Source organism: Mycteria americana, chromosome 4 (assembly GCF_035582795.1).
Source record: "Mycteria americana isolate JAX WOST 10 ecotype Jacksonville Zoo and Gardens chromosome 4, USCA_MyAme_1.0, whole genome shotgun sequence".
Taxonomy (NCBI): Eukaryota; Metazoa; Chordata; class Aves; order Ciconiiformes; family Ciconiidae; genus Mycteria; species Mycteria americana.
In genome coordinates this window covers 62,109,168-62,126,342 of record NC_134368.1, presented here as the reverse complement: position 1 = coordinate 62,126,342, position 17,175 = coordinate 62,109,168, and the positions used below count along the sequence as shown (strand labels likewise).

Here is a 17,175-nt window from a genome sequence, read left to right as displayed (position 1 = left end):
TAAACAGCAGTCAGGCTGGGGGGGAAAGCATCTACAAGCACATAGGAGCTTTCTTGGTGTTACTTACTCTGCCTACGGGCTGCAAAGTTGAACTTTACTGTCCTAGAAAAAAAATCTCATCTTTGTGAATATAACAATATCCAAACCAGAAAGCATTTTACTCATACAGGACATCCGCATGAACTCCATACATGCTGAATGCAGACCTCCTGAATGGCCTAAGGCTGAATGTCTCCTATCGAGCATCTCTGAGCCAACCAGCAGGAAATGTTTGGCACGATGACCTGGGTTAAACACAGGACATCCAAATGGGGCCCTCAAACAGACGTTGCCATAGGCACTCAGAGCCCAACATCCCATTGATTTGGTGATGAAATTTAGGACTTTCCTACAAAAGAGAATTATGGGCTCTAACAGCTCTAGAGTAATTAAAGTGATAAACTTCTGTCGAGGGTGCAGGCTGTAGGTCAAGTGTAAGAGTAATTTATGTGGGTATGCCTTATGACAGAAGGGCAAGGGTACGTTGCCACAAAGCATCTTTACGCTTCCAAACTATGATCACAGTCCTACCCAACACAGTGCAGGGCCAGACTTTGTCCTTCTATTGACTAAGAAAAATAAATTTTAAAAAATAACCCACATGCAGAACCTCAAATCACTAAGGTCTTCTGAAAGCACATCCCAGATTGCTATCTCAACACTACCAGAGATCCAACCGCTCTACAGGCACAGTAGGCTCCTCAAAGATAGTCTCAGGTTTCTCATTTAAACCAGTCCAATTTTCTGGTTTGTGGGTTTTTGGTGTTTTGGTTTTTGTTTGTTTTTGAGATCTTTAAGAGTGCTTTGAGATATCCCATGCTGTTCATGCAGCACGGGAGGGCAGGATTTGAATGGATGTACCCCTTTCCTCTAAAGATTCTTACAAGTGACTGAAGTCAGCATCTAGACATAGCACCCAATCTGTGCATGTTATTTTGGGACACAGTATTTTTAGCCATAACGAAGCAGATCCTTGCTGATCTATCTGACCCACATCCCTCATCTGTGACTGTTTAGATTTCCTCAGCTTGGGCTAATATTGATCTTAGCTCCCCTTGTGCCGTATCAAACATCAAGTCCAAGCCTTCGTCCCCTCCTAAACAGGAGAAGTACCTTTATTGGCACAGGAAAAGCAAAACCAATCACTTTGCTGTATTGACTACATCTGCAGAAAAAGGAGACTATCCTGGTTGAAAAGCACACTCCACATGCTGTTTACTAGAGGTTTCTCCAAAACCAAACATACCTACATTTTCTCTCCGAGTCAACCCTTGAAGAGACTTGAACTATGTAATCTTTGGGGGCACAGTGCGTGACCAAGGACTAAAGGATCAAGGCCACAGTTTGCTTTGGATATGCACTGATCTACCCTTTGCACCAACACTACAAACACCAATAACAAGTGTCTGGAGTGAGGTGAAGAGAAAATGCAACACCGACTTCAGTTGGAGCAGAATCCCTCTGCCTTCCCCATCTATTACTAAGTGGTTGCAAGTACAAGGCAATTAAGGTGGGACTGATGACCAACATATAATTAATTTTGCAAAAAGCAAACTGCATTGAAGTCTTTTTTTTTCGTTCCCCTTCTCTTTTATGTCCAAATAGGTTTTAAGCTACCTGTTACATATTTACAGCAGAAGGGCAATTTTATAAACAATCATGTTTATAATACAGCAAACCATAAAATGAGATTATACGCTCTTAGAGTATGTTGCGCTTCTTTAAAAGTATTCTTTTTTAGGTCTCGAGCTTCAGATACCCTAGATCTCTTGCGCAAGGCCCCTGATGACTGAGGAGACCTAAGCTGACCGGCAACTCAGGAACCTCAGCCAGCTACTTGTGTGAAAACTTCAGCGCTTCATATGGAAGCATTTTTATCAGTGGGGCTTTAGGTTTAACTCTGAACAGCTGAGCAGCTTTGTATTAAACTATTTACCAGAGAGGAAAATCAATCAACTCACACCACATCAAATCCCCCCCAACAGGGTGATAAAGAGAGAAAAACATACTCCTCTAAATACAAAACCAAAACACATCTTGCATAGGGAGATTAACTTCCAACATTCCCTGGTACAGTCCAGAAAAAAGAAAACAAGCTTCTAAAATTCATAAGGAAACCCCAATATTGAGGAAAAATAATGTAAAGCTTTAAATAACAGATAAGATTGCAATCACCTCATGGACGCAACAGTACAGTGCTCTAAAGGTAACAGTGGCATGCCAGATTCTCCTTGTCCACAGCCCTGTAAGCACCAGAAGGACCCATACATAGGTGTTAAGTCCCACTACATCCAGCCAAGGCCCCTCTCTTCATGCTGTCATGGTCACTCAAAGGACCTCAGTGGAAGTGAGAATCTGACCCACCAGTGTCAACTCAACCAAGCATGAAGGGCATGGAAGAGAAGAAAGCCGAGAGCGCACATCACCTCGGTAGCCTCAGCACTGCACCTTCCCTGCAGACCCTTACCTTGGCAGGTGTTGTTCTTCTCTTCATACCCTGCCTTGCACAAGCACTTCCCAATGGGCACCAGCCATTCCCCCTCAGCACTGCAGTGCATCTTTGGTGCCTCGTCGGTCACTGAGTGGTTGACACAGACACCCGACACCTCTAGTAGCTGCGAGGAATCCGCTCCTGTGATGGTGTCAGGAAAGCGGGCCAGGTTGCGGATCACCGATGGGCACTTCTTGTAGTACACGCGCACAGAGACCAGGGCAATGCAGGCACCCACATCCTGGAAAGCGAGGTAAAATCCCTTTTTTGTTAGGGGCCCAACATCTCTCACCTCTGTGTTTAGCTTCATAACTCTGTCGCCAAGGTCTAACTCTGTGAAGCTCTCATCAGCAGCGATGGTATCGATCTTGATGTACTGGTTTTCTTTGATGTTCCTCCCGTCTTCATCATCTGATTCGAAGTAATACATGTTAAAAGTCTCTTTGCAAGTCCCAAGTCCTCCTGGAAGGCTGTTACAGTCCCTCAGGGTGAATTTGAGCTCAATGAAGATGCGGGATGCCCCTTCATTAGAAATCCAGCTGGTCAGAAGCCAGTTGTTCTGATTCTGTTCCATTACCTTGCATACTTGGTATGTGTGTATCGGAGCATAGTTTTCATCCACCTCACCAATTTCTTCCCACTGTATAAAAAGGAAAAGTATTACTTTTTAAAAAGTTACAGCTCCCGCAAAATTTTAGCTTTCCCATCTAAGAGCACCTTGGGCTTCAGAGGTTCAGGAGAACTTTTAGGGGGAAAAACTGTTTTAAATGGCAAAGTTTTCCATACTGGAGGCTTGATACATTCCTGATAAAGTCAGATAAAACACCCTTTAGAAATATAAAAGTACGCTAGTTAAAAACCTTTTGTTTCAGACATTTCAGAAAAGCGAAAACATACCGACGGGTTTGTCCACTAGTACTGTGTTAGGGAACAAAACAAAAGCAGATGGGGCCATGAGTTGGCCTTTTCCAATGCATCCACATAGGAGAGGAAAAAAAAAAAAAAAAGCTATTTACAGTCCGTCTGTCCCCGCTCCCCCAGGCTCCTTTCTACCACATCCTCAAATCACTGCCCAACGCAATGAGGATGACCACATTTCTCCAAGCTATTCTCCCCCACCAAACAGCCTGCCAGAAAATCAGCAGAGTGATGTATGAAATAAATGGGCCTTTGCTCTCCCCAAGTGTGCTAGTCAGAGGAGTTCCTGCTCATGCAAAGAGCAGATTGCTTCCAGTAAAGGTTACAGGGATCTGCAAATCTTGAGCTGTTGTGTGTGCTACATAGGTTTTTAAGCAGAGCTCCAGATAACTTCTCACAGCTGTTTGTGGGAATTGTAGCAACTGTTTTTTCATTTTATTTTGGCCACACTCTGAAGTGCATCACTTGAAAGAAATACTTTTTCCTGATCCAGCACACCAGTCAGTAGCACCACAACAGTGCCTACAATAGAGACACAGCATTAATGTTTCCTCTCTGCTTTTGACAACTGTAGTGTCACATTAAGAGATTAGATTAACCTACGTAAGTACAGCAAGGAACTCTGGAGAACCAGTGATGGTTTCAGTTTTGTTCCATTCTACTTTTGACCCGCTCATCTGCAAGGGCATAATTCCCAAAGCCTCTTCCATCTTCTGCTCACCATTGCCCGCATCCAGTCACAGCTGCGGATGCAGCACAAAGCAAACACAGAGAGCATAATTTAAAAGTGCTCCAGTACAAGGTAATAGCTATATTCCAAGCTGTGTATCTTCTAAGGCCAAAGGCCAATTTTTTTCATTGGCAATACAGCCTGAGATGAAGTTGAGAGCCTTTTCAACCCAGATGCCATTACTGCAGAGCTAACACCACCCTCAGAGCCAACATAACAATGAAGTTTTTTTTTTAAGGGAAATGCTGTTCTTAAATTTTAAATTAAAATGGCAGCAACAAATGGCATGAAAACATAACCTGATGCTACAGTCCAAAATGAGTTATAAATACCACCAGCAGAAAATAATTTCCTCTCCTCCCTGACCTGCGACATGAAAGTGAGGACTTCTGCAGTTTCAGCAAGAAATGCCCACTGCGATGCTCAGAGCTCACATGTACCACCAGTCTTCCAAGTGAGGAACCTAACCTGTGGGCATTTTTGTGAGGCTAAGCAGTATTTTCATTTCTAAACCCTTTTTATATCCCTGGGCTTAAACAGGCCATGACCCTACCACGATTAACATGTACTTGTCACTTTGCCCTTCCTGGTAGTGCCACAGAGTTAGCTGAAGATATGCCTGCAGCGAAAGCTAAGCAGCTCTGTGCAGGATTCATGCCTAACTTTGAGGAGAGGCAATTAACAATTACGAAGAGTAGAGCCATTGAGAAGACACACAGGAAAAGTACGTAAGATAGCACAAATCTGCAGCTAGCTTCCCTATGTTCCAGGAAATAGGGTGGGTTAGATACATGAAATTAAAAAGCAGAAAAGCACCGTTCTTCAACTACTGTGGTTAATTTAAGTGCTAAATATGCTGTACATATATGCTTCCAAGTGGATTCATTTAACATGATACTATATAAATGCGAAGTCTTATTTTTATCACAGTGTTAATTCTCCATTTGATGAAAAGGGAGGGTATCACTCCACTCCCCTCGACCCTGCAGAGGTCCCTGCCGAATCAGCCCAAGGGACAGGTGAGCACATCCCAATATAGCCCGGGAAAGACCTTAATGACTTTAAACCTTTGCTTTTCTGGCTGAAGGTCAGAGGATCACTCAAACAATCACACACATCAACCAGCAGATATGGAGAAGTGTCAGCCTCCAGCACGTGGTGGTGAAAAGCATTTCAGGGCTGGAAATTGCTCAGACCAGTTTTAGCAAGTGGGAATGTGTATGGATGGCCACAAGGTACACAGTGCAACTCCATACATTTAGGGAGCATCTAATGTGTATTTCTTTGAGAGAACTGACATTTGCAGTGACTGTGATGTTGCAGTAATACCACTAGTGACCTAATTTGAAGGCAATATCAAAAAACATCACTTCTCTTTTTTAATACTTGCCAGATCAATTTTCAAAGACCCAGTCATCACATTCTCCAGACTTACAAAATTAACCTCATTTCCATTGCTGCTCCAGGATTTGTGTTAGTGGGAATGAGTATAAGAAAGCTCATTTGTTCAAAAACTAAATCATGATTCTAATGGTTGCTTTCACGCACTGAGAGCACTTAAACACCGTGAGGAGGAAGGTCCAAGCATAAACACATCGACTGAGCTAGAGTAATCTCAGCTGCAAGAAATGGCACATGACCTAACATCTCAGGCTTCAGGATGTGCTGCATTTCCAGCACCGCACCCCGGATCAGAGCAAGTCCTGCCACCATCACCTGCCACCAAACCTAAAGCAATCATCAGAAAGCAAGAGGAAAGGGAGGTGCTAACGAGCTAAGGCTGCTTATCTCTGTATAATCCTCAAGGGAAAGCCAACCAGATTTTATCAGAGCAGCCACTATTGTGCAAAATCTCTTCTCTGTCATTTAATCCCATCTTCTCTCCTATCTGCATGTAGGAGAGTACCATTTCTGTCTCTTCGGCCGGGTCTGCCTCCCCCCAGGGACCGCAGGCAGCCTGCCGCCCTTCTGCTTCTACATCCCTCCACGAGAAGGGGATGGGGGTAAGAGCCCCTGCACCTTCCGCCTGGTCCCAGCTTCCCAATCACTATAGACCTCAGACAAGTATTTCAACCGACAAAGGAATACAAACTAGAGGATGAAATGCAGCGCCTTACAGTTAATGAAAAAGAAAACTCACCACATTAAAGAGACAGCATCTAGCTGAAAATATTGGCATTAAAAAAATTAAGTACAACTAAAAAATTGTGTAATATTATAATTCCTCTCTGCAGCACATATTTTTGAGGTATAAATCAACCCCATCTGCAGGATTAAAACAAAAATGCAACCATTAATTTGGTGCTAAATGTTTTCTCTACATGTTTAATAGCCCTAAGAAGGAAAACACAAATGCATTTCAATGGCCTGATGTTAAATCATTTATAGAAGACCTATTTCTGAAACAGAATTTTCTAGCACACTACTGCTGGCGAGTTAACAGAAGCTCAAGACTGCACTCAGCTCCATCAATAGGAAGCATGCAATTCATGCAGGCTGTCTGCCTATGGAAAGACCAAAGATATCACACATCTAACTAAAAATATAACAGCTAAAAAAGCATTCAGTGGAGCAGCCTTGGGTTAAACGGACAATTTTAAAACACATTCACCAGCTGTCTGCTACCCAGGCTTGTTTCTAGTCTCTGGGATTCCAGGACTGCAATTTGGTACTGCAGCACAGCAAACGGCTGCTGCCCCAAAAACAAATACTGACAGCAGGGATGAAAATTTCAGAGCTTTTGTTTATTTTTTGGTTTTGGTTTTTTGGGTTTTTTTTTGGTTTGTTTTTTGTTTGGGTTTGTTTTGTTTTTTGTTTTTTGTTGGGTTTTTTTTTTTTTTTTTTTGTAAGGAGAATTTTTGTTACTGGTCTTCAGTAACTCACTCTCTTTAGCAGCCACTAAAGGCGGTGTGGAAGTTTCAAGCCTCTTTCCTAATTCCACACATCCTAGCACTGCTGAAAGAGAAATTAGGCATCTAGCAAAATCCTAGGAGCCTTAAGAGGGAAAGGGAGCTTAAGAGCATTCAGCAAAGGGGTTCTTAAGACTTACCTGGAACCTTCCCAGCAGTACTCCCTCCCTCCGAGGACTGTGCAACCTGCCTCTGTCGCCACTACCTATTTCACAGGCTCCCTGGTAAAAGAAGCCTCATCCTCTCCCATTTCATTTTCCACCCCACTATGTGGAGCTCTGCAACATATGCATGTTAATTCAGGTATCTGCTGACACCAAGACATAAAATTGGAAAAGGACTTATGCATTTTCACCTTTTATTCTTTTGGAGAAAAGCAAGCCTGGTACAGATCTCAGATCCCAGACTTTGAATGTGTAGAAGCATCTGAGACACTCCACGCGCTTTGCCCACAGAGGACAGTAATTTTACCCCAAAATCCTGCTGTCAAACCCAGCACGAGCACACACTGGCGCAGAGGAGAGCGCAGAGTGGGGCAATGCAATCCCTATGGCAAGTTAAAAGGGGAGACCTGCCGCCCTTCCAGAAGGGCAGACCAGCCCAGCGTTCAGCTCTGTGCTATTTATCCATGCCTTTCATCCTGGTAATATTTGGGCAGTCTCTTTGATTTCCTTTTATGCAACTGATGTTAAGACCTGGCTGCCAATCAATAGCCTCCAGCTCAGCTCCCACACACAGGTTCCCTCCCGCTACTCAACTTTATCTCACAACCTGCTCCTTCCCTCCCTTTGCTGCTCTCCTCCCATCACAAGACCCAAAAACTTTTTTTTTTTTAGCTGCCTGCCGGCTTTCCACCTGCTATCCCTTTACAAAGTTAAAGTAAATAAGAAGCAGGCTCTCCTCTGCGCAGTTTCAGTGACTTCAGTGAGGTCATGTAAGGCTAAATCTCTTGTGAAAGCCAGGCAGAGCACTACACATCTTTTTCTGCACTGCAGGAAGTTTTGCAGGGCTGCGCTAGCTGTAAATTAAGGCTGACTGTGTCACTATCTTGCCTGTTGCAAAATACCACTTAAAGACACGCCAGTCCCAAAACTGAACTACTTCAAAGCCTGCCACCAATATTGCCAGTTTTATCAACACGCCCTGCAATGCACAGCACTGCTCAGATTTTCAGCTCTGGAGCCATATGATTAAAGGAGAGTCTTTGCTTTTGCTGGCAGTGTTTCCATCTTCATTAAAAGAAAAAGGGTTTTGCTTGCTCAAAGAACAGGAATGCAAAATATAAAGTACCCCAAAGTCACCTTATTTGTAGCCCCTCTAAAGTAATGCTGACCTCAGGTTTGGCAGGAGCAAAACAGTTCCTGTTTTGAACGCTGGCATTGGCGAGAGATATACGTATAACCTATATGCATATGTATAACCTATATGACCTACCGATGGTGGCAGAGTCCACCAGCACCTGATGGAGTACTTGGGAAGCCTGGTCCCCTCTCACAGGAAGGGACAATGACCCAAACCACTCTCAAACAGAAGAAAAATGCAGTAACCTGACACAATGCTTCAAGTTTGCAAGTCTGCTCTTCCCAATGGAGGAGCAGTACCAGGAACAGAGCAGAGACATGGCAAGTAGCTCAAGATCTACAGGATAAATGGTGCCCACTACATGCCACCTCCAGACAGAATACAAGGCCAAATGGCTTTGCCCAGCTCTCTTCCATCACTGCCAGATCACTGGATCCTGTTTTAAACAGAGCTCTTTGACAACAATTTTTTAAGTATTTGTGCCAGTGTGACAACTCAGGCTTAAAGTTCAAATTCTACTTCGGGGCAGGATGTTTGCTCACTGGGACAGCCCCACGGCATCTCCCCTCCTGCCCTGCACCAACCAGACGTGGAAGGACACCAACCACAGCCACGTGACTTTTTCCAGTAAATCACAAACTTGAAATGAAAATAATCAATCAGGAAACCAAAGCAATTCACGTACTTGGGTCAAGTTAGGAAAAGAGGGGAGGGGACCAAAAAAAAAAAAAAATCAAATCAGTAAAGGGGAAAACACTGATTTTGACAACCTCCCAAACCATGTGTTTACCATCTTCTCTTCCTGAATTTAAACAAAAGAGGGCAGGAAAAAAAAAAATTATAAAAACTGTTCTAGAGTAACCCAAACTATTTCTTTCAACCTCAAACACACTTTTTTTTTTTTAAATTTCAGCTACCAAAACAAAAAAAACCACCCTTACGACTTGTACAAACTTTTCTTTTCCAATACCAACATCCATTTTTATAATGCAAAAGGTGAAGAGATTTCCATACAGCCTCAGCCTGTTTTGGGGGGGTTTGGAGCTCATTTTAAGGGCAGGAGCCAGTGTCAAAAGGAAACTGCAGTGAGTTCAATAGAAAGAACATTCGGCCCAGTGTTTATTAAAACCTTTAAATATCAGAAGCAGTTGTAACCACCCAGGATCTTACCATTGCCACACATCTGATACTCGCCCGAGTCGAGGCTCAAGCCTCATTTGGATGGCAATTTTACAACCGAGACATTTATACATACAGACATATATTCCTACTGACAGCAGTTACTAGTCAAGCAAAAAACATAATGGATTACAGACACAGAGGATAGAGAGGATCTGATTAATCTCCCTACTCCGGCAGAAATCTGGTCTAATGGAATTAATTTAAAAAGCTCAGTTTCCATAGAAGAAACTTAACATTTTCTGGTGGTTTGGCACATTCCCCTCAATTTGTCCAACTAGGAAAATAAAAAAAAAAAAAAACAACCAAATAAGAATACCACAGCTTTTGGGCTACACTTCTCATTTTACTACTGGATTGAAGTTTTCTGATGTTTCTTGTAATACCACTCTACTCTGGCCACTAAGCTGCACAGTCCAGTTAACACACAGCCTCAGAAAATCCTGAAGTTAATTACCTGAAGTAAACGTGAGTTTCCTCACTCATTACAGGAGATTTCCCAGCCAGAAGCTAAGGATCATTTTTCATAAACTAAAACATAAGTGGGGGAAGTAAATTGCAAAGAGGTATGAACTGGAAGTTTAAAGCATCTTTTTGAGACATGCCACACCTGGCTAGTGAACTTTTTTCTCCATCTCCGTATTAACCAAACGCTCACATATCCCTTGCTATCTCACATGCAATACTTGCCTGGCAGAAAGCACACTTAAAGTCACTTCCATTACCACCCCCTCCCCAAAAAAACCCTTGTCTCACTGCAGCAACATTAAAGGAACAGCCAGACACGTGCTTCTGAACGACCTCTTTCAACATGTGAGCAGCGAAGATGTTAAGAGGAGAAAAAGGGCCTTACTCCATGTTAAAGGCTACTCACCACTGCATCAAGATTCAACGAGGCTCAATTTCACTCAATGCCAAGGTTTTATGAACTGCTTTGCACTGTGACAGAGGGCAGGAGAGGGATTAGCGAAAATGGGGGAATGATTAATGTTTCATCTCCACTATAAAACAGAACTACACCGGAAATGAGTTTGGTGAATGTTCACGGCACCATCATGCTCCACCCCAACACCACTGCTGCCAATTGCACCTCCAATGCTCAGAACAACTCAGCAGCAGCAATTGGCTTTAAAAAAATGGAATTTTTAGAAGTGAGAACTTAAGCATAAGTATCCTTAAGCATGGATACTTCTGTATCTTACAGGGCTTTGGATCTTTTTAATTCCACCCGCATCAAGCTTTCAAAGTCCTGTGCACAATCAGGACTGCTAGAAATCCTCTTCCTCCACTAAGTAATGCCAAGTAAGGTTCTCACACAGTCACACTGCTCAGAGCTGAGAGAAAACACCAAACAGGAAAGACCCACACTGAAACTGTGAGACTAAGCATGACTGCTCCTCTCAAGAAGCGCTAGATGTGAAGACATATCAGAAGTCACTTGAAGTTACATGGAAAACCTCATAATCATCAGCTCCTATTGTTTAAACATTTGAATTTGCTACTTGAACAATTCTTCAATATTCTTTTATATTTGTAATATGCATGTAAAGTTTGCTGCCACGCCTGCTATTTCTGCAGCAGGCTGTGCAGGAGACTTCTCAGTAAAACTCCCTTAGTGTAATATAATACAAAAGTTTTGACAATTCCTGGATTGCTCTGCACTACTGACAAGAAACAATGCAGATATCTGTAAAGCTGAGATAGCATCTCAAAATGCAAGCAGTAATTTGCTAAACCAAGTCCCATCCAAGCAAGCCTGTAAGAAAGAAGAGCAATTAAAACCTTAAAAATTATTTGCAGTACACGCTTATGATGTTTTATTATCTGTTCAGAGACCTGCAAAATTCAAGCTGTTGAAAACTGAAGAAACACCAGGACAAAGTCACCTAGACTGTTCAGTGCTGCACACCAAGATGCAATGGAAAAAAAGGAAAATGGGACAGAAGTTTTTCTCAGACTTTGATCATTTGCATGATCAATGAAAGATGTCAGGACCAGAATCCAAATGGAAGGAGAACCCAGCTGGAGGTTAGCGCAACTGAAATGAAAAGGAGCATCAGCCCCTCTCCAGCATGCCTAATCGGAGACTGCTCTGACTCCTTGCCAGAACAAAGCAATGTGTTATGTGCAAACCCCGCCTCCCCACACACAATTTTAGTTCTTTTTCTTTTTAAAGGTTTGAAATTCTCTGTACATCTGAATTAAAACATCCATTTCATACCACAGTCCAGCAATTGAGGGTAAGACAACGGAGATGAGCATGAAAGAGGCAATGAAGAAACACAATACCATTAAATCATTTTGCACTGCTTAACGTAACACTCATTGCAGAACAATTTTACAAATGCCATAACAAACAGTGTTGACACCACATGGTTTAACACTGGAAGACTGACAGAGCCAGATTTTCAGAAGGACTCACAGTATGACATACATTTTAGGTTTATAACCAAATGCTTGGATTTTCAAAGCTTTTGGGATACTGTTCACATTACTCATCGTCTGATGATACCAAGCAGTTCACTGAACAATTTTCAAAAGCAGCAAGAAAGGAAGTTTTCCTTGTTACTTTCATGTTGTCCTAATATTTAAATAAATCAAAATTTATTTGGGGCTTCTAACTGTTTACTACAATTGGAATAACACAAAGCATTTGGCTTATTTTTAATGCCCACAACAGTGAAAATTCACAAAAACTAAACTAAATCCTTAATCTTTATCATTGTCATCAACTATCCATAATTTCCCGAAAGTGAGGACACATTTTTTAAGAGTTTCCAGTAAGAGAAAAAATACTTGATCAAAAAGTGCATGTAATGAAAATAAAACAGATTAAACTTCTCCGTTTTCTAATATTTCAGGCAAAGTGATACAATTATCCATGTGCTGCGCTGGCAAAGCCTAAAGTCTTAGGCATATACCAAATTTGACTAGATTATAGATGGTCCATACAGCATATCAGACCCTCCAGCAAATGCATTATTTTGCCCCTGCTCCCTGGTCTCTAATCTACCCAAAGCTTTTCACAGAGATAATATTACATTCATGGTTTAGGCCTTGACAACTGCACCCATAAATCAATTTTAAATCTTGCATTAATCATCCTTCTGTAATCAGTGGCTATTCAGCACAAATTTACATCTCATTTCTGTTGGCCAAACAGCCACATTAGAGCTTTGAAGCTTATTCAGGCTTAAATGATTATATTCCCCTAATAAACACTGAAGTCCTCTCAGTCCAGCCGCCATGAGCTGCATTAATGACATGCCGTGGCAGCAGGGGCCATCCAAAGTCAGCCTTGTGCAATGCTACCAGCAGCAGCCCCCATGCCAAACAGATTTTTTGCATTTCCAATACACTCAGAAGAAATAAGAAGGCTGCTCTGCCTGTGCAGACCCTCTTATGGGAACTGGCGTGCACAGCAGGCACATACACCATGCAATTTATTGCACCTCCTCCTAACAGCTCCATTTGCCACCTCTTGAATACATGAGGTTACCAGTAAGAAAACTGAAACCCAGATTTTCCGATTCCCTGCATGCTGAGCACCTTACAACTGTCACCAAACACAAAGCTGTTGAAGCTGAACCCTGTCGAAAATCCACTTTTCCCATTTGTCAGACAGCTGTAACTTTGTTCACTGCACCACCAAATTGGGTCTTCGCATGCTTTTCTTTGATCACCTCAGAATTAGGCATTACATTTTTAATATCTGACTACAATTTTTTCTTGGTTTTTGGGTTGCTCTTGCTGCTTTGTGCGACAAAGACTATCACTTACGCAGGATTACAGTAAGCAGCTAAAACATGATCAGTTCAGGGAGGATTTTGCATGTTCTTGCCTGCAATCCTTATAGCGAGCAATCTATCCTGATTGAACAAAGAATAATTATTAATTAAAAGATCCTCGGCAGGCCTACATTATTAAACCAGCATAAAAGGCCTCACATTGATTGTATATTCACTTTCAGTTAAGGCCTGAATCAGTATGCTAAGATCTAAAAATGAATGAACAGAATGAGTTTATTATGACTGTTGTTAAGTACTTACCCACTATAGGTAATAAATTATACATGTGGATGCTTGTTATGCTTATTCCACAACATAATGCAACTTCTAGTTACTTTTTATTCTATGGGATTTAATTCCCACTGCATCAGGCTTATGTTACTATTTAAATACGGCACCAGAATTACAAGGATGTAAATCTGTCGGACAGAGATGCAACCTGGACCTTGATGTTTCTTTAAATCTGGAATTGAAGAAACATGGATGTGCTCATTTGTTTATGATGGATGTCCTATATCCTAACTGTCTCAGAAAAGACACATTTCTGGAGAGGTTTTATACTTCATAGGCTATTTTTCCTCGACTGCAACCTCCTGCTACTCCACGCTCTCTTCCAGCATCTGACAACCACTAAGGAACCAACTGAACATCAACATGCCATGGCTAGTAAAGCAGCCCAGGGCCAGTCAGAAAACCAGGAGCAAGGACGTCCCTTGGACTTGCATATGGAAGAGATGCTTTCACAGCAGGCCCATCACTGAATGCAAGCTTCTCTCAGTTTTGTGCAGCTTATGGACACAACACAGCCGATTGCAGCAACAGCATTTTACTGCTAGGCAAGATAATCCTCATCTGTGGCCTGAATTTCTGGTACGAAAAGTTTTAAATAATCTTCAGGAGTCCCCAGGAGGAAAGACACTACTCAGCACAGAAACTACAGATGATTATTTATCCACCCCTATTCTAGGCCTTACACTCATTCTACAAAATGGACTGATTGACCACTTCACACAAACATGAAATTACAAACCCCCTTTCATCATTATTTAGCAGTTAAACCATGAAATCAAACCCCTTTCAATCTTTGTCTCTTCAGCTTCAGACTCTTTCAGTGAAACTGGATGTGTGTTTCACAAAGCGTTGAAGTTTGAAAGGAAAAGGATGAATGAATGCACTTTAAAAAACAAATTAAAAGTACAATTCTCAGAGGAAGAACTAATTAGCATAGGAAACAGCACTTCTACAGGTTATATGGTTAATTGACATCATTCTTCTTACCAAAACACATACGCACTGGAAGTTAGACAGCTGAAGAAATGGCACTCTGATGTTGAAAAGTTGCCTCCATAGTGCATAATACATAAAGCTTTCTAATGTGTGCTCTCATTCATAAATTATTGTACACAAAGAAACTTAAAACAGTAAGCAGTGAAAGAAATTTCATACTAAGTAAAGGAATAAGCCATTTACAGGAGGGACACAAACCTGTTGTTGCATCTCCATAGTTTCCACTAGCCTTAGGTGTCAGTCACATAGGACCAGACCTAAAGAATTCTACCACTCATACACACCAAAGGGGAATTTTCATATTTGTGTGGACTGAAGCAGTCAGAGACAGGCCATCCAAGCACACAGGTGATTTCAGTGCAGTCTCCTCCACTCGGGGATGCAGAGTCCTGAGATGCTGCAAGGTATTTGGCTTTGCAGACCTGAAGCCTTTACTTGCACTAAAGCTGATGCTGAGCCAGCACTGAATTCTACATTTCCTAGGGTGTTAGGAGGCTGCAGGGTTATATCTTCTCCTGTAACAGGAACCTGTCTTCGCAACAGAAACTATGCACATGATGCACTCATGTAGTAGCACGTCCATCTCCCATGGACTCCCCTTACCAAATAACCAAGCACCCAGGTCAACTGATGGCAGAAGCTTCAGCACAGCTCTAGCACACAGTTTCAGGTCATAGATACATCTGGCACTGTACCCCAACTCTTCCCTGCCACAGCATCCAGCTGAGCAGCCGCTAATATTCCCCCTTCACTTCTACATGGCTTCCAGCACAAGGATGATTTTCTTCTCCTCATGATCCATTGGCCTCAGAGTAAACAAAAAAATAATGCAACACTTTTACTAAGACCACTTCCGGAAAGCCACTTTCATTTCAAATGGCAACACTTTGGCTAGGACAAATTGTAAAGATCCCAGAAAGGAGAGTCCACAGCTACTCAACAGATCAAAAAAACTACTTTACAGCACACAAGCCTGTAAAAAAAATTTTAAGAGAAGGCTGGGATGTGGCTAATTTGCTTGTGGCCTCTATTTGCCTGAAATGGGGTGTGGGGAGGAGAGAGAGAGATGACTAGTACATACCTGTAAAGTTAGCAAGAAGATGCATAGCAAGATCTATTGACGGAAAACTGAAGTTTGACAAATCCAGGCTAGAAAGATTAGTTTGTCTTGCAACAAAGGCAGCTTGCTGTTGGCACAAGCTACAAAGGGATATGGTGGACTCACCATAAGAGGAAGCCTAAAAAGAAGAAATCCCTCTCCGGAAGATGCACTGTAGGTCAAATCAAGGTTACAGACCTGCTGCAAGGACCCCCAAACAAGTTTCTACACTGTACAAAGCTCAGCAGATTCAACTACATAATGTTAACAGCCCCACTGGCCTTAAATCCTATGAAGCTACAACACCATTACCTTCAGCTCACACATTCACAAATCTGCTCTTATTTTTAAATAACGAGAGGCAGCAAATAGTATAATATTGTGCTTTTTTTCAATGGATTTTACTCCACAAACAAGGAAACCATAACTCAGTAAGAAACAGCATGTCTAGAATGTCAATGATTTGCAATTATAGTATTTGAACAGCGGGGAGTTGCCCAACTTTCTTTCTTAATATCATTTTGATTACTTATGTATTTACTGTAATATGGGAGAAAACTAGTTCAGTTCTCAGATTTAAAACTGTGCAGAGCAGGGAAGAAAGGAAATTTGCCAAGTAATAACTTTGGTCACAGCATTGTGTGTGAAAAAAATTGTTTTCACTATTTTCTCTCTTTCCTGCTTTATTTTTGAACAGACGAAACAAAGGTTAGAAAAAAGGAAAGGGACAGTCTTTTTTTTAAGGGTAACAATCAAGACTCTGCTAAGTTAGGCTCATTCCCAGTTCAAGAAAACAGGACACCTATGACACTAGCACCCATTTTGGGTCTCAGTTGCTTGCTTTATCCTTGGTCAATGGGGACACTATGTGGTCTTTCAGCAGGGACGGATGCACCAGGGAATTCATCTGGGAAAAGACCCTCTCATACAAAAAAGCTCAACACAGATTCTGGCTTCTGCCAAAGACCCTCTGCAACACCTGGAGAGATGCACAGGGACTTCTGCACATCCAGCTTCAGCGAGGTCAGCTTCTGCAAACAGCAGTGCTGGGAGAAAACACCCCAGGTTAACACTGGAGGAGCTAACCCTGCAAGAAGAAAACCTCAGGAGTATGGCTGTGCTCAAAAGGGGCAGGGAAGAGAGGAGTCCAAAAGGTTTACCCGGGCTGGTGGCATCAAACAAAATAGTTTTGCGAACACTGAGCAAGGGCTGCTTAAGATTCCCTGCTTTCTCTCCAGCACCTTCACAGCAAAAGCCTTTTACAAAAATTATACAGGCAGCATCATAACCAAATCCCCTGGGGCTAAAGACATTTGCCAGTTCAATACACTTATACGGCTCTGAGAAACAGGCTCTGCCAGACTTAGTTATTGTGACTCCAAAGGACGTAGTAGCTCCTGCCTATCTGTACAGCCTGTCCACATCAAGACCAC

General features: G+C 42.2%; 1 protein-coding gene across 9 annotated transcripts in view; it reads right to left on the bottom strand.

The window, feature by feature from the left end:
* EPHA5 (EPH receptor A5) overlaps positions 1-17,175 on the bottom strand; it is a 216,182-nt gene that overhangs the window by 171,041 nt on the left and 27,966 nt on the right. For all 9 annotated transcript variants that reach the window (XM_075500803.1, XM_075500805.1, XM_075500806.1 and 6 more), the window contains exon 3: positions 2,507-3,170. In XM_075500803.1, the coding sequence (XP_075356918.1) occupies positions 2,507-3,170 (664 nt within the window). The remainder of the gene's footprint in view (positions 1-2,506; positions 3,171-17,175) is intronic.